This window comes from Plectropomus leopardus, chromosome 15 (assembly GCF_026936395.1).
Source record: "Plectropomus leopardus strain MGB_pleo_1.0 chromosome 15, ASM2693639v1, whole genome shotgun sequence".
NCBI lineage: Eukaryota > Metazoa > Chordata > Actinopteri > Perciformes > Serranidae > Plectropomus > Plectropomus leopardus.
Window position 1 is genome coordinate 32,425,990 of NC_142190.1, and position 25,769 is coordinate 32,451,758.

Consider the following 25,769-nt stretch of genomic DNA (forward strand, 5'->3'; position numbering starts at 1 on the left):
TTGTTTTTTTTAGTTGCTGTTGTTTGTGTGTATGTTCTGTTTTGTTTCTTGCTAGTTCTCTTGTCTGATTTTCATCTGTACTAGTATATAATTTCTTTTTTTTTTTAAGTACGTGTTTCTGTTTATACTTACTTACTTCCACTTCAGTGAACTTATGTATGTAGAACTGTTACTTGTAATAGATCATTTTTACAGGTTGGAATTAGTACTTTTACTTGTTTATACTTTTTCCACCACTGCAAATACATTATGTAGAGAAGTGAAAATTAACAAATGATACATAAACAATTTATATATATAAACATATATATATATATATATATATATATATATATATATATATATATATTCAACGGTTTATTGTGAAGTTTGTCTTTTTTACCAAAGGAAAATAACAGATTTTTGATTGTGCATTCAAGGCCAAAACAATATCATCTTTTGTGTGTTTTCAGTCACTGTTTATTTTAGTGTCATTTCCAAATGCTTCTGTTTTCAGAGGAACCTACAATCTCTTATTTATTCAAGATAAATCCACTCTAAAATTAAATAATTTGGTCTGCAGTACAGAAAACATTAAATAATGCTTTAATTTCATGCCAGGAAGTGAGTAAGAGCAGGCATTTCAAACTCAGTAAAAGTTTAAATTTGGCACAAAATACATGGAAAGGTGTCTCTTTGTTCTGCAACAAAACGAAGTGAGAGGCCTGGCAATTGTGTTAATCAGAGGTGACGTCATGAAGCACTGACTCACATCTTGTGTAGCCTCATTTTTCTTGCCCACCTTCAATTCTTTACCGAGCAGCTTGTTCTTTTGTGTCAAGGTGAGCACAGCTGCAGCGCAAGGTCAGATGATGTGATGTCAGGCTATGATATCACCTCCTGTCAGGACGTCATGATGCGCAGTGCCAAACTGGTGAGGTCAGCCTCGCCCAGCTGCGTATTCTGCTGCGCTCACCTGTTTTATTTGCATATAAGATCATAGTTTTAACAGAAATGTGCTCTGAACTGTCCCTGTCAGATAGAAATGTTGATACATGCATATTTTAGCAGGGGAGCTGTTTGGAAATGAAGTCATGAGTCTGTTCTATATGTATCTGGGTCATTAGTTGTCAAGTAACACACAGCCTTTCTTTGCAGCCATTCATTCTCAAAGTATGATCTCACACCAACGTGCGAGTAACTCAGAGTAAGTCACCATTTTCAGTCACTTGTATTGATACTAATTAAGCAGTCCTCATAGTTTCAGCGTTGTAATAAAATCCCGTCACCATGTATTTCAGCTCATGTATATTTGATAAAGTGATTCTATTTTTAAAAGGCTGTACAGAGCGTGTGATGTTTCACAAATTAGCCTAATGCAACGAGCAAGTGTTGCAAGTGAAATCAAATTCAAGCAACCAAAATGAGATGTAGTCAGAATGTGTGTATGGATGTGATGTTGGATGGTAATGTATGTGTAGACTAGCTACAGTTATGCACAAAAAATGCACTTATGACACAATAATGGTGACTTGTTGCAAATAAGCACACACACACTATTACAGACAAACACATTCAAGGCTCCAGCCAGGAGGCCAGCTACCTCTGCAACACGCTAAACACAGAGATCCAGCAGCAGCCATTAATATAAATAAGTTATGAGGCTAACAGGGCCGCTGGGATGGAGGGATGTAAACAAAGTGACCTGTCTGTTAACTCTGTGTGTGTGTGCGTGTGTGTGTGTGTGTGTGTGCGGTCTTCAACACAGTGTTTGAGTCTTTGAAATTAAAAACCTGAGCAAATTTGACTTCTCTCAAAAACACATGAGCAGGAAATGAGCAACTTTAAAAAAATGAGTTAAAATTAGTAAAAAGTTACAAGAAAATGATCTGAAATTAGCAAACAAAAAAGAAAAGCAAAAGAACAAAACAAGAATCGTCTTTAAAAAGTGCTATAAAATAAATAAATCAATATCAATGTTAATGTTAACATTAATATTGATAAAAACAATAATAATGCTGACAATTTCTGGAATAATTGTTCATTTAATTTTCTTGCTATTTTTCCTTTGTTATTTGAAAAAAAAAATCCAATGATTCTCTCTCTTTTTAAACTTTTTTTTAGGTAAATTTGTTTTCCCCTTTTACTAATTTTCTGCATTTAAAGTAGGAGATGATGACCGCATGCCACCTGACCCTGTATGCTGTGAGCTGTTTTAAATTAATAAATGAATAAACTCTATCTGACCAGTTTAGTAAATTAGTAACAACAGGCCTTAGTGCAGACTATTATGATGGGCTTGTTAATTACAAAGCACACACACATACACACACACACTTAAATATGCACACACAATTAGGGGCATATTGACAGTACCAACCATAAGTTGGACTTTACAGTGAGAATCTGTTGCCTATCTGTATTTGCGGAGTCCAGAGGTCAAAGAGAAAGTGATCAGAAGCAAGAACAATGCTGTGACAGTCAAACATCACAAACATGACAACAAGCAGCCGAGAGCAGAGAGCGCAATATTTCACTGTCTGCTGAAACCACTGCAGACTTTTTCAAGCATTTTTAGTACAACAACCTCACAACAACTGCCCTCCTCCACGTAAAGGCAAAATATCATAGCAAATAAGAGAGCAGCAATACTCATCAACAAACAGCACCAAAAACTGGACAGAACACGCACAGTTTACCCATAAAAGTACAAACAGACACAATGGCACAGGTGCTCAGCAGCAACCTGACTCCAAAATAATACCAGCCTTTGAAACAGCAGGGCGGCCCATCAGATACACCAAATCCTCTTAAAAAAAGCACTTGTACTCACCTATTTGAATGCTTCTGTCTCTGACTAGTTCGGCCTGCAACCACAAATATGTAAATATAACGGTTATCGAATGCTAGGAGCATTTAGCATCTACTAGGCTATTAGTTAGCTTCCCATAATAATTCATAGGCTGGATAAACACCTGGTACATTAATTTATTAGCAGCTTATAACTTAGCCTTCATACAAACATGTCTGCCTTGTCTTAAAATGAATATCTAACACAACAGCCAAACGTTACAGTTATTCAGACCATTGTTATGTAGCTTACTGCTAACGTTAGCTTACCTGCTACATGTTTGTTGACACACTGAGGGTAGCGGCCAGGGGCTTGTCCATGAGCTGGAGACTGTTTTAAAAAAACAATTTATGGAGTTTTGCGACCTTCTCCTCCTCCTCTTTTCTCATTTGTCCTTTATTTTGTGTTTGAATGACCTGCTTGCTCGCTCAGCTTGCCTCAGTGTGCGTGGCTTTTCAGTATTGACACATTTTGCGTTTCATGTAACCAGAGTCTTATCATCTTGTCATGTGATCAAACAAAGACTTAAGATTAGACAACCTCATACACTCATTACCCAGCAATCACCTCTGCATTGCAACTAGTTCACTACTAAAACTAAGTTGCAACATCTTAAATTTTTAAATTAAAAAAAATAATAAATTTTTAAATTTTTAATAAATTTAAAAACTTTTTAATGATTTTTTTTTTGGCTTGTGCCTTCATTCACATAGGACAGTTCAAATATGAAAGGGTGTGAGAGAAAGGGGACATCATGCAGCAAAGCGCCTGGGCCAGAATCGAACCTGTGGTTGCTGCAGCAGGGACTTAGCCTCTGTACATGGGGTTTCTGCTCTACTAACTGAGCTACTAGGCACCCCAATATGACAAAATTTTAAGACACTTAAACCTTTAAAGACTGAGCTTATAAGTGCAATTTCTTTCAAAAACATGAGAAAAGGCAACGAGCACCTTGAAAAAATTTTTTTCACAAATTGCAAGAAATTGCTAGATTTAAACAATTATTTTATAAAAGCTATAGTAAAGGGGAAAAAACCAGGGAAAATGCCTTGGAAAATGTAAAATCTAAGGGAAAACTAGGTAAAAATCATTATAAAGATGTAAAATTATGGCACAAAATTAATTTTTAAGCACTTTTCCTGGATTATTTCCTTTTTGTTTGTTTGTTTGTTTGTTTGTTTGTTTGTTTGTTTGTTTGTTTGTTTGTTTTTACCATTTTTTCCATTTTCCTATATCACTTCCTCTGTTTGTGTGTGTTTGTTTTGCCCTTTTTTTCCTTTTTGTGTGTGTGTGTGTTTTGTGTAAGATATGGTTACAAAGTAGACTACAATTGTATCTCTGCTGGTTTCGGCCCTCACACTCTGTGGATATGTGCACATGTTTGCACAACAACAACCTATTTACACCTCATGTCACTGTATACAGCAATTTGTTGGATTCTATTAGCGGCCCTGCATGGAATGGTTGCAGCCTGTTACACTCACACATACTTGCCATTGTTCTCTCCCCTGCCTGGGCATAATGTGAGCAGTATTAGAGCAGCATGGACGCTCAAAGAGGTGTCAGTGGCCCCCGCTGGGGCCAGCAGCAAGACCCTGATTAGTGCTAATGAAGACTTGCAGGAAGTCTTCAAGCATGTAAGGGGGTGTACATAGATTAGAGCTGCAACTGTGTGCGTTTGAAGGTGCTGTAATGAGACTAATTGCATGTGAAATGTGTGCACGCATAGTTGAACTAAAGGTTTTCATGAGCTCAACCTGTAAGAGTCATATTTACTTTTCATAAACCAGCATGAATGTCAGCATGAGCTGGAGTTTATTATAGGAACTCCCTGTCGTGATGTTAATGTCTGAATAGATAGCCATCTCTGACCTCTAACCCTGCGCTATGTGTCTTGCCTCCACCTGTAAATGGACATCCACTATTCTCAATCACTCCCCACTATACCCTCCCAGTCTGTTTCCATGGCAACTTACCCTTAACCTTCTGCTAGCCTTCCCCCATGGTGTCTCCCCCCTCCTCTGCTCTCCCCGCTCCACGTTGCTCAGCCTGGGAAATCAGACTAATAAATAGCTTTATGGTAATCAGGCTGCTGAGCGGCAAGAGGAGCTGCCAATCTTAATTCACTTTTTAAAGTGCCTGAAAATGTCAGGCTCCCTTGTTGCCCCATGGCCTTCGCCACACCGTCGCTTCACGTTCACTCTCTGTGCCGGCAGTCACTCTGCTCTGCTGCCACCATCTTTATCCTGCCGCTGTTCACACCTCTCTCAGTACAGGTGACGTGATGATTCGGCTGCCCTGTCAGTGTGTTAGGCCAGAGGTTTCCACTTCTTTTCATGTTGGGGTTACAAAGACATTCAGCCCCTAGCTTTGGCCTAAAGAATCCACATCCATGAGGAGGAGGATATCTCTGTTTTTGATTTTACTGTTAACATTTAAAGGGTTGTTTGGGTTTTTTGAATTGGGGCTCTGTTGGGCACTTATCCAGTGTATTACACAGTAGATGTCTGTCGGTGCAACCCCCGTATGGAGATGCAACAGGAGTGTCGAAGCTAAAACTATTCTGACAAAAAAACAACTCAATACCTCACTGGGGTTAAATCTTTTAACAGAACAGGTAACAGTGGAACTACACTCAGAACAACAACAACAAACAATTTGAACAATTCAATGAAAAATATTAAAAAATTCAAAAGGCTCTTGAGTTGCCAGTGAGCTATTGCCACAACAAATCCATACAACATTCAAGCACATTCACATATACGAACAAACACATATAGGAACACACACATCTACTCAAGACACATACACATGAGAGTCAGACATACAAATGGAAACACAATCACACAAGCACAGACACACCTCAGTATATGCTCATTCATCAAAATATTGCTTCTGGAATTCTGTTTGTTTATTTTCTTTTTCCTCTCAAAAAAACTTTGTACATGTGTATATCTATCTGTTGATCTATCTAGCAATCAATAGATAGATAGATAGACCTTTACCCTTTTGTTCCATGTTTTGGTTATTTATATGTTTGATTCTGCCGCCTGCAACCTCCCTTTGGAACTTGTCTAAAAAAAGATAACCATAAATAAAGTTGATTGTGATTAATATTCTGAATTTATTGTAATGTGGCATTTTGATGACATTACACGAAAGTCTGCAAGTTGATGAATGAACAGTTTTCATACTAATGATAATCTTCATCATTTTCCTGAGATTAACAGGATATATGTTTTAATGATTGCTTCTGACATTTCAAAGTGTCTCTTTTCCTCTATTTGTTATGTCGGCAGTGATGTAAATTACTGCAACAAGATTAGCTATCGTGAACACGATCATGATGGGAACCATGTCTTCTTTTTCCTTTAAATGTTTAAATGTATTTTCCAGGTAGCATACTCACAGTTTAAAGAACAAATATAGGTTCAAATATTAGTGATCAGACAGAAAAAAAGCCAAACATTTTATACAGAATCTAAGGCTGAGCATCAAAACATTATGTTTCAGTCCCTAAACCTGTAGAAGACTTCTTGAGACCCTCAGTGTTTGCTTCCTTTTAAAGATCCTCAGCTCTTCTCTCACAGAAGTGTAATCTTGCTGTTTGAAATTGGAGTCATCATGACTTCCGCTCCTTGAGAGAATTGGCTACGTGGTATCAATCCACAATGTAAGCTGACAGAGCAGCTGCTACCTTTGCTGCTCTACGCCTATCTGCTCCTACATCATCTGATTCACAGGGTGTGTGTTTACTGACCATTTCTGTAAAATTCAACCTGCCATCATTTTTCTAGTGTACCCTTTATAAGGTGGGTTCCATTACAGATGTGAGCAAAACTTCAGCAATATTTCAGAAATGTTGATAAAACACAATAGCGAGATGACTGTAATTTCAATGAGTGCACTTCTCCTCTGGCGATAACATTCAAAAAGCATGGTGATGGAAAACATTAGCATATTTATTTCTATTGCAGCCACCACACTGGTGGGTGACATGCTGAGGACACATGGATTATCTACCAGAGACACTTTGAAGATTTTGATAAGCTTGTTATAATCAGTTTACTGGAAAGTTGAGCAATGGGCCTGTCATCCTGCTTTTTGTCTACATCCCATTATTACACAGTAACCACTGCAAAAGTCCACTGTTTTCATTTTGAGTGACACACAGCCTGAAGCTGACGGAAGCCGGTCTGTGACAGGATGGCTGCTGGATTGAGTCACTAACTATTTCGAGGAAGAAACAGGGAGGGGAGGGGACTGAGTGTGAGCTTGCCATCTGCTCCCCACTTGGCCCACACCGGTGGACTGGTCATACTGGGACGCTCAGGTGTGAATGTGTGTATCTCTGCTCACATAATGAGGGTGGGGCCAAAAAAGAACAAAGGCAAAACTCTTCACAAAGGCCAGCATTGATTTGCTCTGACTTGTTTTTGATATTTTCAAGTTTACAGTTGTTGTTAACACTAACAATCATCGTTTGCTTATAGCTGATTACTGTTGCTGTGTTTTATTTCTTAAATTACAGCTGTACACTGTTGAACTGTGGTGATACATATATGTACAGCCTAATACTATATACTGTGCAGATGTGTGTGTGTGTACATATATTTAGTCCAAAATAAATTACTAAAAGAACCCAGAGCATACAATAAAAAATACGTATATACTGTATGCATAATTAAGATAAAAAAATGTGACATTGATAGACATATATGTGTGTCTGTGTTTATGTTTTTATTTAGTCAAATCAAATCGAATGTAATCAAAGTGGCATTTACTTTACAGTCCACTGTCACTTAATTAGCCCAAAGTCATACTTTCACATTTAATTGAGTGAACGTGGCTTCGGCCCACACAGGCAATATTATCCTAAATGTCAAAATTAGAATATTCTGCAAACATTATTCAGAGCACATAATAATTTTTACAGAACTGCAATTAAAAGTTAACTTCAGTCAGGATCACCGTGTTGGTCCTTCGGAGACAGATGGAGGAGAGGACATGGACAAAGAGGAGATGAGAATACTATCTCAAGACAGTTCACTGGGAGGTTTGTTTGCTTTGTGCACGTGTGTGTGTGTGTGTGTGTGTGTGTGTGTGTGTGTGTGTGTGTGTGTGTGTGTGTTGTTAATGTGCGTGTGGATGGGTGGAGGATGTCAGGGGGGTCACAGGCTGACTCTATTGATTAATTAGTGTTGATTCAGTAATTGCCTAGTGATTGTTTCAGCTACGGCCCATGGGTACTATCCTCTTGACACACACAGACACACACACACAAACACACACACACACACACACACACACAATTACAGTCTCAGCTAATGAATCAATATTGGCATGTGGCATGACAGATACACTGAACCATGAACTGATATCATGCGTCAAATAATAATGAACAAATCTTATCATGAGCAGGTTATTGCTGTGGCATACTAAGAATAATTCTGTAGCAAAATCACACTTATTGGCCAAGAGTGTGTACACATACAAAAAATCTAACTCTTTAATTTTAATAAACAAAACCGCTAGAGACAAGGACACCAAAGTAACCCTTTGAAACGTGGGCAAATTGGTTGATTTATTTTTGATTTCTTTCAAAAATATGGGAGGCAATAAGGAAGTGAAAGAAATTTCTAAAAAGAAATAATTATAATAAAACTGCAAAAAATTACCAGAATGTTGGCCAAAAAAGGAGAAAGTAAAAAGCAAAAACAAACAAGGATATAATTTGAAAAAACTGTTTTAAAATAACAATAATTCTCCTATAGATTTAATGATATAGTTATGATAATTATAAATATAGTTTTCTGGATGTTTTTTTCTTTTTACATTTTTTACAAAATTCTAAATCTACTAATTTCTTGCAGTTTGCGGAGCACTTCTTGCCAAGTTGCTCATTACTTTTTCACCCATGTTTTCAAAAGAAATCAAACCAGTTTGTTCAGGTTTTAAAAGGTAGAATACCTGTGAAATTTGCCTGAACGCAGCACAAAAAAATGATGTCTAGACAGGTTTCAAAGATACCATTGCTAAATTAAAATGGGCTAAACATAACTCAGCTTACAGTGTAAGTACCTTGTATAAATTAATCAGTGTCATAAATTAGCATCATAGCTACAGTATTGTACAGCATTATAGCCTCTTTTACTGTATGTTAGACTTTGAGCAAGGAGGCTAATATCAAATCTGACTCCTCTTCTTCATGCTTGAGTACAGCTGTTAAGTCAGTTTTTTGTTTAACACTTTGATTTGACTTCTTCAAAAACATGGGAAGAAGGCAATACGTTACTAAATAAGAGCTGACCCAAAAACTTTTTTTTTAAATACAAGCACATTGCCTGAAAATCAGCACACACCCAGAAATAAAAGATTAATTAAATAAAAATAAAACTATAAGAAAAACATTAGAAAGGAGAAGAAGAAAAAAGTGAAAATGAGAGTGCTTTAATATCCTGCAAAATTATTTTAGAACATATGGTATAATTTGGATGATTTATTAAATCTATGAATTTCTTGCAATTTGTGGGACAATTCTCGTAAAGGTCCTTGTTGCCTTTTTGTTCTTGAAAGAAAACCACTTCTCTTTGGGTTCAGAGGTCTGAATACTTGTTGAAGCCGTTCGATCACAGCACAAGAAATGTGATGTCCCTCCAGGTTTCAAGAGTTTGGCAAAAAAAAAAAAAAAAATGCGTAAGAATTAGTTAGGCTACTTAGCGTTCAGAATTTGGCGCTATGCACACATGTGGATACTCTATTTTAAATATTACACAAATATTTATTTAAAAAACAATACAAAAAATACAAATAAAATGTCTACATACAAATATTGTACTGATCTAGTATGAAAATAGTTTATTTAAGAAATATTTTAACAGTGCAACAACAATAAAAAAGAGCAATATTTTTTAATTCATGTCGACCTGATTCATTCTGGGTAGTCCCACTGACATTATGGGTCTCATTTCCAATGGAGATTTAGCCAAGACAGGATATTACAATTACATGCACAAAGAATAAAAAAGGGGGAACAAAGAAGAAGAAGAATGCAGTGACACATGCAGTCAAAAAAAATCTCATTAACGAAAGCAATTTGACAGTTTCCCGCACACTCATACTCCATGGTGTCATCAGTTTTGACCTTACAAATAGAAACAAGAATCCTTCAGACAGCCGTGCTTATATTACCTCCCTCAGGAGAAATGACCTCAGACTACACCAAGGTCAATTAAAGACAAAAACAAAATATAAAAAAGTAAAGAAGTTAAATGCAAAACAAACTTCTTATTATTTTGATTGATTTGAATTAAAATCATTTTGCATAACACTCATATTTGTGCATGCTCACCAATAATTAATATACCCAAAACATCCAGAGTAACAGAAGGAGAACATTTTATGGTATGGGACCCAAAGCCAGCGTGGTCTGCACTTATCACACTGTTTTTAAATCTTATTCAAAGGCATGCATGACCAATTGTGTTGACACTGCAGGGCTGTCATTGCGTGTTTCTCTCCCACCAAGGGATCAGAAGATAATTGGTAACGGGATTGTGATGTGAAATGGATTTTGGAGACAGCTATATGTATAACTCTGTGTGTGTTTGTGTGTGTGTGTGTGTGTGTGTGTGTAAGAGAAGGAAAAACAGAGCATGGTAGATTTGTCATGCTTACACTGATGGCTTTTGTGATTTCACCTGTGTGTGTTTTTGTATATTGACACTGACTTGTTTAGGTGTGTGTTTATCGAGGAGAATGTAAAATTATTTTTGCTCCACCAACAATACAGTTACTTGAATAATCGCTGTTAGGTGCTAAAATCAGTTTACCAAATAAACTTCAGCCCTTCACTCCGCTCATGCTGTCATTTCAAGCACTCTGTTTTAACTCTGTTTTCGAACATAGGCAAAAAGTGATTACTTGGAAGAGAAAAATGCCAAGCATACAAATTTAGCCATTAGTCCATGATCATGATGCAACATCTGACTTCAGGCGAGCAATGCTTTAGCAATGACACAAGTGTTTTAAATCAGACACATCAATGCTTTTACTTCAAGCTCAGTTTTGGAATCTGACTCAAACTGTGCACACATGTCTACATTTAAAGCAACGATGTGGCATGGAGTGGACAGTGCTGACACCCACTCATAACTAATGGCACTGATTGGAATAACAATGGTACCGGGCAGATGTGCTGAACAAAAGGACTGTGTCATCACACTCAATACATCCACGAAGCTCCCTCAGTGAAGATGTGTAAGGGGTTATGGGGGGTTGGATGGGTCAAGGGTTACGACCTCTCTGGGTGACCCCTATGTCATCAGCACACTTAACCCCTCATTTTGATTGACCTCCTTGTACGTGAGCGCCCACATGAATGGAGCAGCCAGCCTCTGTAATAGTGTGAAGAAGGAGCTGTTGAGAATTAAAGTGTGGATCATTTACGGAGCCATTGATTGAGGAAAATGCTTTGTTTTTGTGTCCTGTGTGTTTGCAGTGTGCAAGCAAGCGTAGTGTGATCCCATTGATGTGATTGATTATTTAAACAATGTGCATTTTAATATCCTTAAAACATTAAGACATAATTTGTATAATTGCTGTTAACAAAAATGTTCTTTGTGAAAGAAAATTGAAAATGTCTTCAATTTTAGAAACACATGCACTCGTAAAATTATTAGAATAACAGAGAATTACAGTACAGATACAGTATAATGATGTTTTGAATTACCATATAGGGTGTTAAAGAATCTTAACTAAATTCCACCATTAACAAAAATCAATCATTTATATATGTGTGAAAATGGAAATATCTAGGCTTTTGTCATGTAAGAAAGTGGCACAGTAAAATCAGATATAGTTCAATCAATCAATAAATACATTCATTATTTGAAAAAAAGGGCATTTTCAAAAGGACAGTTATATATATTTTAGGGGACATTTATTTCCCAATGCCACATTTATTTTCAAGCAGTTTTTGGCAGATACATTTTAAATGGATGAATACTGACTGAAATACAAGGTAAAACATAGTAATTTAATATTTAAACTACATTTTTTAATGGATGCAAATAGCACATACAACAAAAAACTACAGGCTCTAAAGTTTTGTCCAACGTCTCATGAATATGACGCCTCCTCCTCCCGAAACAAGAGGGATAGCCAAGAACAGTCTGCTGTGAGCCCACTGCCTGCTGTGTGGGGGCAGTTACAGAATATAGCCATCACCTGCAAGTATGTGTCGGAAATGAAACTACAAAAATCAAAGTCTTATGATAGTAACAGAGATGTCAGTAATGGCTTCCAAACATCCATTTCCATTGCATGTTTTATGCTTTTCCTGAAAAACTTTTGTGAAAAACTGTTAATGACCTACAACACATGCATCAACCAGGAGTGGCACTCCTAATTTCTTGTTTCCTGCACAATACAATTACAATAAAGGCTTTCTATATTTTATACATTTCTTTATAATAGCTCCCTCAGGACTGTCTGGCTTTCCGCTCCTTCAAAGATCAGCACCGTCAGGACGGCTTTCTATTGCTCAATGGCGCAAATTTGCATGTCAAAGTTCATCAGAGTTGATCCTGAAATAAATATTTATCTAACCCAAATGTGAGCAGGCCATTATCCTCTAACCTCTGGATTTCGGTTAATGAGAGGCTAGTGTAGCTCGTGGTGCACGGACACAGCTAAAATAATATAAAACTATCTAAATATAAAAGATTCTCAGGCGCTTGAAGGAAAAGGCGTGCTCACACCAGCAGCTGTTTGACTGACAGTTCAGCTGGCAGAGCCACCTTCCAGTGTCAGTAAATGTGATTTTAACTAATCTGAGGCCTTAACAACATGTCCTTAATTTTGCTTTGAAAATATTCCTTCTTTGTTCTCATGTAACATTGTGGGAACAATTTATAAAAGAACATTCTATGATCTGTCACCTCTCAACATCACCAAAACATCCTGAGAATGTTGCCGTTATAACATCACGTTTTAATATTTAACCTTAAAGGGACATTATTTGGAATTAGATTAAAATATTTTATTTAAAAAAAACTTGCAACTTGTTGGTAATGTTAGCCATTACCCCTAGCCAATGAAACTGGCAAATTGTTGACTACTTTGTGCAATGATTTGATTGGTTAAATGCAAAGAAAATGCTGCCGCTCTCTGTGTACATCCTGCCATGAAACGGGAACATTGTAAATATACTTTCTTACTTTGGGTGCTGATTTTATCTTAATAAAGAGCACAGGAGATGTTATTTCAAGAACGAACCTGTACTGCAAGAAAACATGTCGTACGAGAATGACAGAAAAATAAGAGAAAGATGGCGGGAAACCAAAATGTTGATTTTCCATCGTTTGTGAAATGCAAAATGAAAATGAAGTAAATAATATTTAAATATATCTAAAGTAAAAAGGACACAATTCTCGTTCACTCCAATAATTTTGTCAACTGCATGCCCACCCCAGGAACAAAGCTGCATTATCATTCTCTCATCTCTGTGGCTTGTCGCTACTCTTCTTCCCACAAACAGTTGGGAAATTGAACGAGCCAATTATAATTCCGGGGAGTTATTGTCTCCCCTGATCCAGGTTTTTTTTGCAAATACATGACACTAATCCCTGCCCCCATACTGCACCTTATGAGTAAATCTAACCACCGTCTTATATCTTCATCACCATCCAATCTGCCTGTGTGCTCACCACCTGGAAAAATCCTCGTCGTGATGAAGGAAGTTGTCCAAGCCGCTATTAGCATACGCAGAACTGTCTCCGGCGTACAAAGTAGCATCTCATGCCCTCCCCTCTCTCTCTCCTCCTTCCCCTTCAGTGCTGGTCGTCGCCACAGATGCTGCCTAATTTCCATTCCTGCTCGGTTATGTACATAATTCTGCATATTATCTCAGACACAGGAGGCTAAGCATGGAACGCACTGCAAATGCTGTCCATCGCAACAGGTCTGAAAGTAAAAAAATTTTTTTTTTTGCTTTGAACAAAACCAGAACAGTTTGTTGCTAATGCTGAATTTTTGAGTGCTTTTGGCAACAATCCCAAATGTGTCTGCATAGAGTTTTTGGGAAGAATGTCAGTAGATTGAAATGTACTCATATGAACTTCTACAATCACAAAAAATGAAGTGAAACTTCTATTTGGATTGCAAAAGCTCAAATGGTCCATTCAGGTTAGCAGACAGGCGGCGATGATTCAACAGGAGACCCCTGCTGTAGTTACAATAGGGGCGTTAAAGTGAAATTGTGGATGATAAGCGTATCAGGGATGCGGCAGGCCGCTGCTTGATGGAAACCGTGATGGGGAGGCTAGAGCTGATGGCAACTGAAAATACGTCGAGACGATCAGACGATAATTGGGCTCCTAGCTGGACTGCTGAGCTGCTGTCGTGCTGCAGAGGACCGCCTGATTTTATTCATCCTCTACTGGGAGAGACTGAGGAGGATTCTTAATGGAAGAGGTAGGAGGCACAGATGGAGGGATAAGGTGAAGGAGCACAGAATGGGTAGAGAGGGAGGAGAGGTGAATATACAGTGACTTCATTAACAAAATGCTGTCATACAAAAAACTACACACAGATATACAATAAAAGGTTGTTTTTTTTGTTTTCCTTTTGGTTATGTATTCACACAGTGTGGCACTGCTGTTTATGCAACAGCCCTGCTGATAACTCGAGGTGAATTGGAACAAAATTGAAGTGAGTGAGACAGAGGGAGGGGTGCAAATACAGAGCGAGATGGAGGGAGGATAACAGTGCACAGGATAAAACAGATGAGGTACAGCGCAGGTGATGAAGGAGAGGAGAGGATGCTGAAAGTGTCCAATGAAAACAGCATGATGTCATCTTTGTTTGATTTGACTGAGAATATGAGCAAAGTTTTACTTCATCCATCTTTAGTTTTGCACCATTTTTGCTTTGATTTAGGTTTTTACTGTTGCCTATTTGCCCTGTGATGGTGATGACCAACATAGAGCACAACCATCTTTTTAACCTTTTTTTCCAGCCATTTCTTACTATCACATCAATGAATTCTAGGGCTGTACCCAGCTTAGTTTATTATTATTTAGACAGATTTGTCAGTTTTTCCATATAAAGTTTTAACCCTTTAGCTTGATTTCATTCAAGAATATAATAAGTAACTTTACTAGAAATTAACCAAAATATTGTCAATAAATTTGTTAAAATGATGAGAAAATGATCATTAAATTTGCAAAAAAATACCTGAAAATTTGTAACAAGCAAAAAAGAGAAACAAGGAAATGAAGCGCTGAAAAATAGATTTTATTTCTATAACATAGTTATAAATACATATTGGAAGTACTGTTTTCTGGTTTTGTTTTTGATTTTTTTGTTAATTTTATGATAATTTTCTCTCTCTCTCTCTTTTCTTCTTTTCAGGTAATTTTTCTTGTCACTAATTTCTTGCAATTTGCCAGACATTTATCACTAAGTTTCAGAATTTTGACACTAGGTATCAAATACAAATTTAAAACAGTGTTGTATTGAGTTGTTGTGAGCTGTAAAATCACAGCTTCTAAGAAGAGGATATTGTTATCCTGGAGCCTTACAATGGAGAGACTCTCTTCCTCTGTGCAACTGCATGATCCACAACAGTCTCTACCAAAGAGAAGCGTGACAGTCTAGAGCACTCACTCCACAGCAAAGTCTGGGGACCAAAAGTACACTGCGATGCAGTGTGTTAAATCAATCAGTCGACTGAGGGGTCTACAGCTGATGATTTGAGTGTCTGACTTTCAGGGGGCAGCCCTACTGAATTCATCCCCTCATTTAGTTCGACATACTTGTTTCTGCTGTGAGGAGCAGCAGGTCAGATTGCAGACTATGATGAAAAAAAACCTATTATTTCCTGTTTAAGTGAAAAACAGAGATGTCTACTTCAATTGTAACACAAACCCAATATCTGTACTTAATTTATTTCACAAAAACATCTGTGCTTAGAATCATGCCAGGAGAAGTTGGAACACAGAAAGTTAAGCGTAACAACTGTCTGAATATCTAATCTGAGTCATCAATATAGCTGTCTTTTAGTGGGGTGGAAAATAACGAAACATACAGGTTTTGACAGTGTGAAAGTATATGTAAGAAATGCACTGGCCCCAATCAGAAATCCTGCGACATATGTAAAGAGTGACATGCAGTGTATGTGCCATTGAGTTATCCCTCTGTGATGTGACTGATCTGCTCACATCATAAAATGTATTCATATTAATTTCCATCCTTAATAGAGATGATTTTCAAATCATTTAATTTTCCAAATGCTTAATTATCACTGGGGTAACATCCCACTAGGGCTGCTCCCTCCAAAGTCAAAGATTCAAATCATCAGATGAAGACCCCTCAATAGACTGAGATTCTTCAAGTCAAGCAATCGTTATTTTGTTTTTATCAGCCACTGTACTTTGTTTCAGTCCCCAGATTTAGCTTCAGAGTAAGCACTTCATGCTTTCATGCTGCTCTTGCATACAGGCAGTGGGGACCCAGACCCAGGGATGGGTCTAGGAGAGATGGAGGCAGCTGGCCAGAGGAAGCTTTGGGTCATCTTCTTTCTTCTGTTCAGAAGTGACTTTAGAGTTCACAGAAACTCAAAATGATACAGTCCCTGACTTTTGTTTGATACTGAGTGTCAAAAAAAAAAAAAGTAGTTTGCAAATTTCTGATCCATCGTTAACGTAGTTAGAAAGCCTTAGCTTGGGGAGCTAAACAGATTTGTTTACTATATAGCGAGTGAGTGAGTGAGTGAGTGAGTTAGTTAGTTAGTTGGTAAGTTGCTTAGTTAGTTTTTATTTCTGCCATGCCATTTCTGGACCACCCACATGGGATTACAAGACACAATCACAGTTCAAAAGAAACTGCACAGTGAAGAATCAATTTTACAAATTTTACAAATCTACATTGTATTTTGATAAAGAGTTTGCTTTCTCATCTCCCATGCTTTCTCCAGATAACGAGCTAATCTAATGTTTCATATTTAAATAACCAACTGAATCTCTGTGCATCATTCACATTTACTAAATCAATATCTGTTTTAATGTTACTAAACATAAATGTGCGCAGTCCCACAAAACAAGGGCAGTAAAAACCAAAATGAAACTTGTTTTCTGTATCAGCCAAACAACACATACGACAGAGCTGCATTTATTCTTCTAAATTACATACCGTCCAGTTTCAAGCATCAGTGGTAAAACACCAGATCTCTGACCAGCATATAGGGATCTTTTCTTTTGAGCTAAGGTATATAAAACATAATTCTCAGTACCATATTTCCTAAATGTTTGCAAAAACCAATGAAAACAAAAATGAATTGTCGATATTTATATTGAAAAAACTGATCCCTTACAAAGCCCTGAAACACTACATTTACAATAAATGCAATGTACAAGCTTCACTGTAATGGAATATCTTAGATTTAAATAACTTTTTTTCTCACATGTGCTGCAAATAATCCACCATATACTGTATAACTACCATCTGAAATGAAACTTTTCACATAATGTTGCTGCAGCAGCTGTGCTAAAAGGATCACATTTGACTGAGAGAAGCATCTGTGAGCACACTGGAGTTGGCTGATGGCCTGATTGAGTATTCTGGACCACGTGGAGCATAGTTTGCACCCCAGTTGCACTAACGGGTTGTTTTTATTCATGTCAGGAATGATGCAGATGCAGAGGGTGTTAATTGATTTCCTCTACCTCTGTCAACATCAGGTTTATTTTATAATCAGGCTGCAAAACTGTGAACTGCTCAGTGATCACAACCATTAATTAATACTGGATCTGGTTATCAGCGATGAAGAGATTGCAACAAAAACAGGTCCATCATGGGCAAATACATTTCCAGGCCTGTGTATGAGAAATCTTGACCCTCCCCTCCCCTCCTCAGAATAATGGCTTTGTTTTGGCTGGATGCCATCGGTGCGGGGGGCTGAAATCCCTCCACCTCCTGATCTCCACCATAGTTTGTCTAGCCAGCCGCTGCTGAGCCCTCCCCGGTCATCACACATTCTCTTTCTAGCTGACTACAAAGTCCCAGTCATGGCCGCACCACCAGCATCAGCACCAGTGCGCAGAGAAAGGTCACATTTAATGATCCAGACGTCACGCTGGAGCAGCAACCAGCTTTGACAGAAAGTACGGGGTCCAGAGGTGAAACAGTGATTGTGTCTGCATTTCTGGAGACTTTGAATTAGTGTGCATGTCAGTGCGTTTGTGCAGGCACGCCAAAGTGTGTGATGCGAGTTAGTGAGAGAGACCGCAGCCACAGTTGTCTAATGGTTGGCTTTCGGCTGTGGCAGAGTGAAGCTCAGGTGAGACAACTGGTGGTTCCCAGCGCTTGGCTCTGGCTATGAATAAAGATGTTTGGCTTCCCAAACGCTCCCTAGAAATCTATTAATAATGCATCTCTACTAGGCGGCTATTCCCTGTGAATAAATGAGGAATAAAGCAGCATGGATTTAGAGGATCTGGTGGGAAGCTAGGAAAACTGTTGTTACCATTTTTCTCTGTCTCCTGCTTTAGTCCAGGGATACTTCAAATGCTTTATTTAGGGGCCAATTTAGCAAAGTGACAGGAGACCAGGGGCCAGTTGCTGCAGTTTTAGGATTTTATGACATTCCTAGGATTTTAGGAAATTTCTATGATTTTAGGACATCATTAGGATTTCAGGACATTTCTGGAATTTAGGATGTTTTTAAAATTTTAGGACATCTTTAGGATTTAAGGACATTTCTAGGATTTTATGACATTTCTAGCAGGGGACTAGGGGACTAGCTAGGACCTCTGTCGGGGGCTGCAGGGGATCCTCCACTGGCTCTTTTTGGATAAACAAGCCCTATTTTGATGCTGTTTCATGCACTCTAGCACCTTATGTATAATAAAAGTACAAAAATATTCCCGGAGTAAATCTTTCTATTTTTTAATTGTGAATTAGAAAATGGATGTGCACCCTATCAAGGGCCACATTTGGCCTGCGATGTATAAGTTGAGTATCACTGCTTTTGTCTAGGGCTGCAACAACTAATCGATAAATTCGATTCTAATCAATTATTAAATTTGTTGGCGACAAATAAATTGGTGATTTGTTGTGTCACGTAATTATTACGTCACTCGCTGTGTCACGGGACTGGTTATGTCACAAGCACATGAGAGAAGCCCGTGTTTTGAAAAGGCATGGCAGAGGCAGATAGGACATTTCGTACGAAAACTTCAAAAGTTTGGGAGCACTTTAAGTTATGCAAAACAAGGAAGTGTGTTAGCTGCAAAATATGCAAAAGTGACACTGCACGGCACGCAAGCACGATGTTTACGATGCAGCGTCTAAAATGAAAGTGAGGAGGAGGAAAGCTTAACAGCAGAGTAAGTCTTGACAAAAAAACATGTATGTTCAGTTTTAAAGTAAGGAAACGTAACGGTATGGTGTAAACAATGTCAATATTTAGTTTTTGAATTGTTTCATGCTTTATTATGTAGCTATTTATTATTTATAATTTAATGTTATTTTGACAGCTCAGGGATGTTCAAGCAACCTCCTCTTTATGCACTGCACTTTTTGCACTGTTGTCAATGATAATCTGTTTTTGGGCAAATTGATGGGAGAAAAAAAATGCTTGTTTTAGTATTATTTCTATTTATATTTTTTTAAATACGATTCATCGATTAATCAAAAAAATAATCCACCGATTAATCAATTATCAGAATAATCGTTGGTTGCAGCCCTACTTTCGTCACTTTCTTCTCGTCTTCACATTTTGAGCTATATGTCCAGAGCCTCTGCAGGACCTGGCTGCACACAGCTGCAGACTGACAGAAGCAGAAGCAGCAAACAGCCCCTTCACACCCAGCACAGGGTGGTAAAGGAAGTTTAACACTCCTCTCAGAGCTCCTGGTGGGCATCAGGACTTCATGGTGGGTGCGTTTCATCTGTAGTTTGAATTCAGAGTGTCTCCGGCAGTGTGCAGGCTTGATTGCACAAAATGCTGATTTGCACTGATAAAGATTCTGCAGGCAGCTCTGCTTCTGCACAAAATCAGACGTGGAAGTTGTGTTGGTGGGGGCGGGGATTTGCATATTGAAATATTTCGACGTAATTAGCAAGGAAATATGTAGACCCACACGCAGACCCACACACAGACAGCGTTAATGACTCCCTGGCAGATTTATGGTGAAAAGAGCAAAGGTTGGCTTACTTGACCTCCATGAAGGGACAAATGGCTGCATTAGCGCCCATAAATTACAATTCATACACACATACAATTACACAGCACAGCAGAAGACATCGCCAGCTGCCTAAACGCAAAGATGACTATATGTATGTGTACACACACACACACACACACACACACACACGCACTTGGGCTTACAGCATCAGAACCACGACTTCATCTAAAAATTAGCTCTTAACACTTCAAATACAACACTTTCAGATGGAAATGAAGAGCTTAGTTTCCTCCCTCCTCTCCTTTCACTCTGAGCTTTATACAGGCAAAATTGACCTGAAGTTTTATTGATTACACAGTTGCCACTCTAATGAGGGCTTTAACATCATCAGAGCAACTCAGGGGAAAAGGAACTTGCTTCTTTTTGTGTTATGACTCCCGTGTGCTTCTCTTAAAGATGGTATTCACAAGCCAAACATCGTCTTCAAAGCTGTCTTTCTTGCAGGTGCACCTGTTCCCCAGAGGGAACCACCTATTGATTCTGCAGTCTCTTATGGATTATGAATGTATCTCCACAGTCAAAAGTTGCATCCAGAGCACAAACGAATGTGTGACAGGAGGAAGTGTGGGTGGAAAGAGAGAAGCTAATTCAGATGTCATTTCTACTGGAGTTGTTTTGAAAATGCTTTTAAATCACACAACAAAACTCTAAGTTGAAATTAAAGAAATTCACTTACACTGTAAGTTTTTTTAAAGGTCTCTGACTGAAGGTTTGCTTTATTTTAAAGATTTGAGCTTGCACATGCTTAATTCATTCATTTTGATAGCTCAACTCAAGACTCGTACGAAAAACATATGTCCGTTCCAAGTGTTGTAATCGTCACTGCCGTCATACTGCATCCTTTATTTTGGCGTAAATACAGCCAGTAAATGGCATTACAGGTCAGAGTCAAAAGTTTTACATGACAAATGAGGAAAAGAAGAAGTAGGGGAAGAAAACAAAATAAGGCAAAGGTACCAAATAAAGTGTAGAGTACGTGCAACCCTACAGTGCTGAAAAGTTATCTATGTTGTCACTGTTTGACATGCAACCTATTTACCGCTCTCTAACTTGTTTTGTATGTGACTTAATAGCAATTGCCACCTACTGTAAAGGAGTCGAACATACTTCTATCAATAAACTGATTGCTAATTGCTTGTATACTGGGACAAGGACAGCAGTACAATTAAATGGCCTAATGGAGCTATAACCGTAGCTCCATTGACTGTCTATAAATAGGACAAATTGAAGCTGTAAAGAAGTTCAGTCTATAGGCAAAAATGCTAATATAAATACAAAAACAGATCACAAATAGTAGCATTCATACAGTATAATTACCTTTCTTTACATTTTAAGAACTATAAAAATAATTTATTTTGACTCAGCCTCCATTAATCAGCCTTCATTTGTGACTAACTTGACTGTCACTGATAATTAGTTAATAGTCAGCAGCCGTGCATCAGTCCCAGATCCCTAAAAAATACTGTCAATAGAGAAACCAGAGAAGGTGCTATAGAGGAAGCAACTGAGAGAACTAATAGATAAACTGGCCGGGCCCCAGCAGTCCACTATAGTGCTGTGTTCGAGTGAATTGTCCATTATTCCCTAAATTGGTTATCGGGCGGCATTGATTTTCCCATTGAGCCTCCCTCTGAGCTCCAGGTTGACCCACACAGACTGTCCGCCCACAGCCTTGCTATCGAGCTCCTCGCCTGGATACCCACGGTTTGACCAGCAGCCCCCCACTGATGAATCAGCAGATAATGACCAGCGTAATACATCTCTGTTATGGCAAAAAATAAAAGCATGTGGGGTATCAAATGTGGGCTAACGTGAAAAAGGACATTTGTATGAGTAAAATAGCTGGATGTACTTGTTGAGAAACAGTGATACGGATCTCTGTTGCAGGTGGAATTTTAGATATCAGAGTTTTATTCTTTCCAGGTGGTCAATCCATTTCCTTCACACCAGTTTACAATAGACAAAGCTGATACACTTTATCTCATTGATCATTCGTTTGTAGAACTATCCCATCTACCCCCTGCCTTTATTTACACTCCCTGAATGCATCAATGCCACCTAAAGGTCTTAAGGAGATTTTGTGAGCTCTGGGGAAAAATCTCCCAGAATATGAAGGCAGGTGCACACAAGGCACGTCCATCCATCAGCTTATCAGTCCATGTTACTCTGCACCACATAGATTCCTCTCAATACACTCATTGCTCCTCCTCGCCTCTCATGCTTACTTTCTCATCGGGCAGCTATAGATCTTCTGAGTGAACACCGTGCTCAATCTACACTCTATTAGAGCGTAAGGATGAGGGGAGGGATGAAGAGAGAGAAAGAAATACAAGTGTGCGTGCAATGAAAGAGAAGCTATAAACTCAGTATTATTGATACAGACAACACCATTGCTGCAGAGACAAATCTATCCTTCACACCCATGTCCACTCATCAAAGGCGAAGCTCACTCCCCTCTTTGGCAAAATACATGCCAATTACCTTCATATATACGAACACACCCACGTAGTAACCCTCTTACTGACTCTTTACCATCAGTCGAAGGACGCAAGCTGGGGCGCAGCTGGATAGTTTGGGAAGCAGCTCAGAATTGAAAGAAAGACTGGAAGGAAAGGAGGAAGGAAGGAAACAAATTAGCAAGAAAGGGAGAAGCACAGGGAGAATAAGGTACCATTGAAAACCAAGGAACATATAGAATGAATATATAGCTCAGTACTGAAATGGAAAATGACAGAAAGGAAGGAAGGAAGAAAGAAAGGAAGGAAGAAAGAAAGAACATAAGAGTAAGGTGCCATTGAAAACCAAGTAACATATGAAGTGAAAATGGCACATACACCTGACAATGGGGTGCGCGCATGTGCGTGCGTACGTGTGTGTATGTGTGTGTGTGTGTGTGTGTGTGTGTGTGTGTGTCTTAATGCAGCTTTCATTGGTATGCACTGACATGGAGACAAAGATGGTGGGCTCATTATAGCAGACATCAAGGTGATCTGTTAACTTAACGCCACCCTATAATACACATCAACACACACACACACACACACACACACACACACACACACTTACATGTACACACATTCAGCCCTGTCGTTAGAGCAGCACACAGCAGGGACAGATCATTACACCATGTTAATAAGCCTGAGCAGACACACAGCAAAAACAAAATTCCCTCCTCAGCCATAAAAACGAAGCTTTTATGAATTCCTTCTGGAGCAAACAGATGAGCACAGTGAGACTGAGCTCCGACACTGACAGAGAGCCCAGTGGCAAAAGTTAAGGAGATGTGACAGCTCCGGTCCGTCGTGGCTGACAGCAGACGGCTTCATTTAACAGAGTGAGCGCGCCGCCGCTCATGCTTCTGTAAAATCGACCGTGTTATTGGGTAATACTGTCTCTCTGTCACTCTTTACTCACAGTCCACAAAACACTCTGACAGGCGTGTGATCCCAGCGTGCTGCGATCATCTATTGACCCCCTTTTTATTTTTTGGGATGGCAGACTATTTTCAGACAGAAATCTCCAGAAGACTGAGGCAAGTGTTGGTTCAGTATTTGGCTCGAGGATACAAGTCATGACTGGAGATAAAGATCTGGTTAAGAAGTTTATCCAATGGCAACATCTCCCTGTCCTGTAATTCATTTTCACTAAAATAATAAATTCATCCTTGTTATTGTGAAATCAGGAAGCATGGGACTTTCCCAAAACACTTTATTCTATGATCGGCTTTTAGTAATAAAAATGCATAATTATCAGCTGCCATTACACGTTCTTGGATGCTAATTATGCATGTTCTATCTGAGAGTAGAAATGTGACGTTTGGAAAATAATCTGTCAAAAGCGCGTTATCTGATCTAAACCACTGATCTCATGACAACTCTTCCACTTTCTCTATCAAGTCGCTCGCCGACTCAGCTCCACATTACCATCACAAAAGACGCCCCCGTGTAAGTGTTTTCAGCCTTTTTAACACAGAAACCCTATGTGTCCTCCTGCATCAGATAATAAAAGAGGGCAAAGAAGACAAACCGAAGGGAAGTTAAACAGGGAGGACGGAGGACAGCATGCCAAAGCAAAATCCATGTGCTCACCGTTGAAGCCGGTGAAGTTTCCCCAGTCGAGCAGGGAGCCGTTGAAGGAGGACAGGGAGCTGTTGAAGAACAGATCGGTGCCGTTGTTCGGGTTTCGGATGGTGTCGGTGAACAGGTTCATCTGCAGCAGAGTCTTGATCAGATAGCGCAGCATCTTGCCGCGCAGAGGGATCTGCACTCCCCCGTAGCTGTCACCGTCTCTCTGTCAATCTGTCCTTGTGAAAAGTAGGAGTCTGTCCACTTTTTAATGTCCTTTTCCAGGAGTTAAAAGTGATGTCCTTTTGATCCCAAGTTGACCCAAATATTTCAAAATGATTTCAAAAATCTGGGGGAAAAACATAAATCTTGATGAAAAAGTGGGTTAAAAGAAGCCAACTTGCCTTTTTAGTTGATGAGTTGTTTGCAGATGTCAGAGGTGGGTTTGGGGGCCCCTCGCTGTGATCCCCTCCAGTTCCTCCCCAGCATCGGATTGTTCCTTCCTCCTTGTTCCTTTTGTTCTGGGATCACATAACTTCACACGCTGTCTGCCACCACACAAAAACAGCCTCTCGCCGGTGTAAAAGAATCCAGCAATGTGATGATGACCCCTTTGGATTTGCTGCTGCTCTCCACTCTCCAACCCCTCCCTCTGGCTCCTCCTGTGTCCCTCCCTCCCATCGCCTGCTCTCCTCCTCTCTCCCTCTCTGTGATGGGGTCCCGGGGGGTCCACAGGAGAGAGAGAGAGAGCAGGTGCTGTTGGCAATAAATGTTTAATTATTAGATTAATAATCATCCCAGGAGACTTTGAATCGAGGCGGGGGAGAAAAGGGGGAGAATAGACTTACTGTCACAGTCTTATCCATAAACCACACACACTCTCATATACATAAATGTAGGCATACTGTATGTGTTAGACAAACAAACACGGGGCACACCAAACTCCTGCTGTGTCTGTAGAGACTGTTTGTTTTTCTGCTGTCACACATTCTAAAAACACATTGCATGGCAATATCTTCATGAAAAGAGAGTTCCAAATTCTCCTTTGTCAGCATCACAAACTGGACTTTGTATTAACCCTTTAAAACTTGCACCGACATCACTTTCCTTGTGCTGCTGTCAGATGACTATTACAAGTATTTAAATCTTTGAACCTTTAGCAAATTGATGCTATTAATTTGTAAATCGTGGGAAAAGGCAATGAGCAACTTGCTAATAAGTGAGTCATTTCTTCTTTTATTGCTTCTTGCCTTCTGGTTTTTGAAAGAAACCAACCCTTTTTGCTCAGGTTTCAAAGGGTAAAAAAAAAAAGATCAGAGTTGATATGTCTTGTAAAATTTGGGTCAGAAAACAGCTTGATAATGCTGCATACTGCAAAAAGATGACATTTAACATTTCATTCCCTGTTTTCATGGCAAAAACTGTGTTTTCAACTAAGTAATGCCTAAGAAATATATTTAGATTTTTTTTTGGAGCCCAAGAAAGCCCCAGATCTTGGAATGGGTAATAAAAAAAGTCAAGAATGGTTACTTTTTAAAGTCATAGTATTAATTTTCCATAAGGAAAATAGCAAAGACGCACACAGTCAAACAGCAGCTCTGCATTAACTATTAATTTGCTATTGTG

The 25,769-nt window shown here is 38.9% G+C and overlaps 1 protein-coding gene across 4 annotated transcripts in view; it reads right to left on the minus strand.

Annotated features, from left to right (window-relative positions):
- The window catches only part of robo3 (roundabout, axon guidance receptor, homolog 3 (Drosophila)), a 221,239-nt gene extending 196,502 nt beyond the window's left edge, over nucleotides 1-24,737 (minus strand). For all 4 annotated transcript variants that reach the window (XM_088088607.1, XM_088088606.1, XM_088088605.1 and 1 more), the window contains exon 1: nucleotides 24,168-24,737. In XM_088088607.1, the coding sequence (XP_087944733.1) occupies nucleotides 24,168-24,321 (154 nt within the window). In that variant the 5' untranslated portion in view covers nucleotides 24,322-24,737. The remainder of the gene's footprint in view (nucleotides 1-24,167) is intronic.
- Between the last annotated feature and the right edge of the window lie 1,032 nt (nucleotides 24,738-25,769).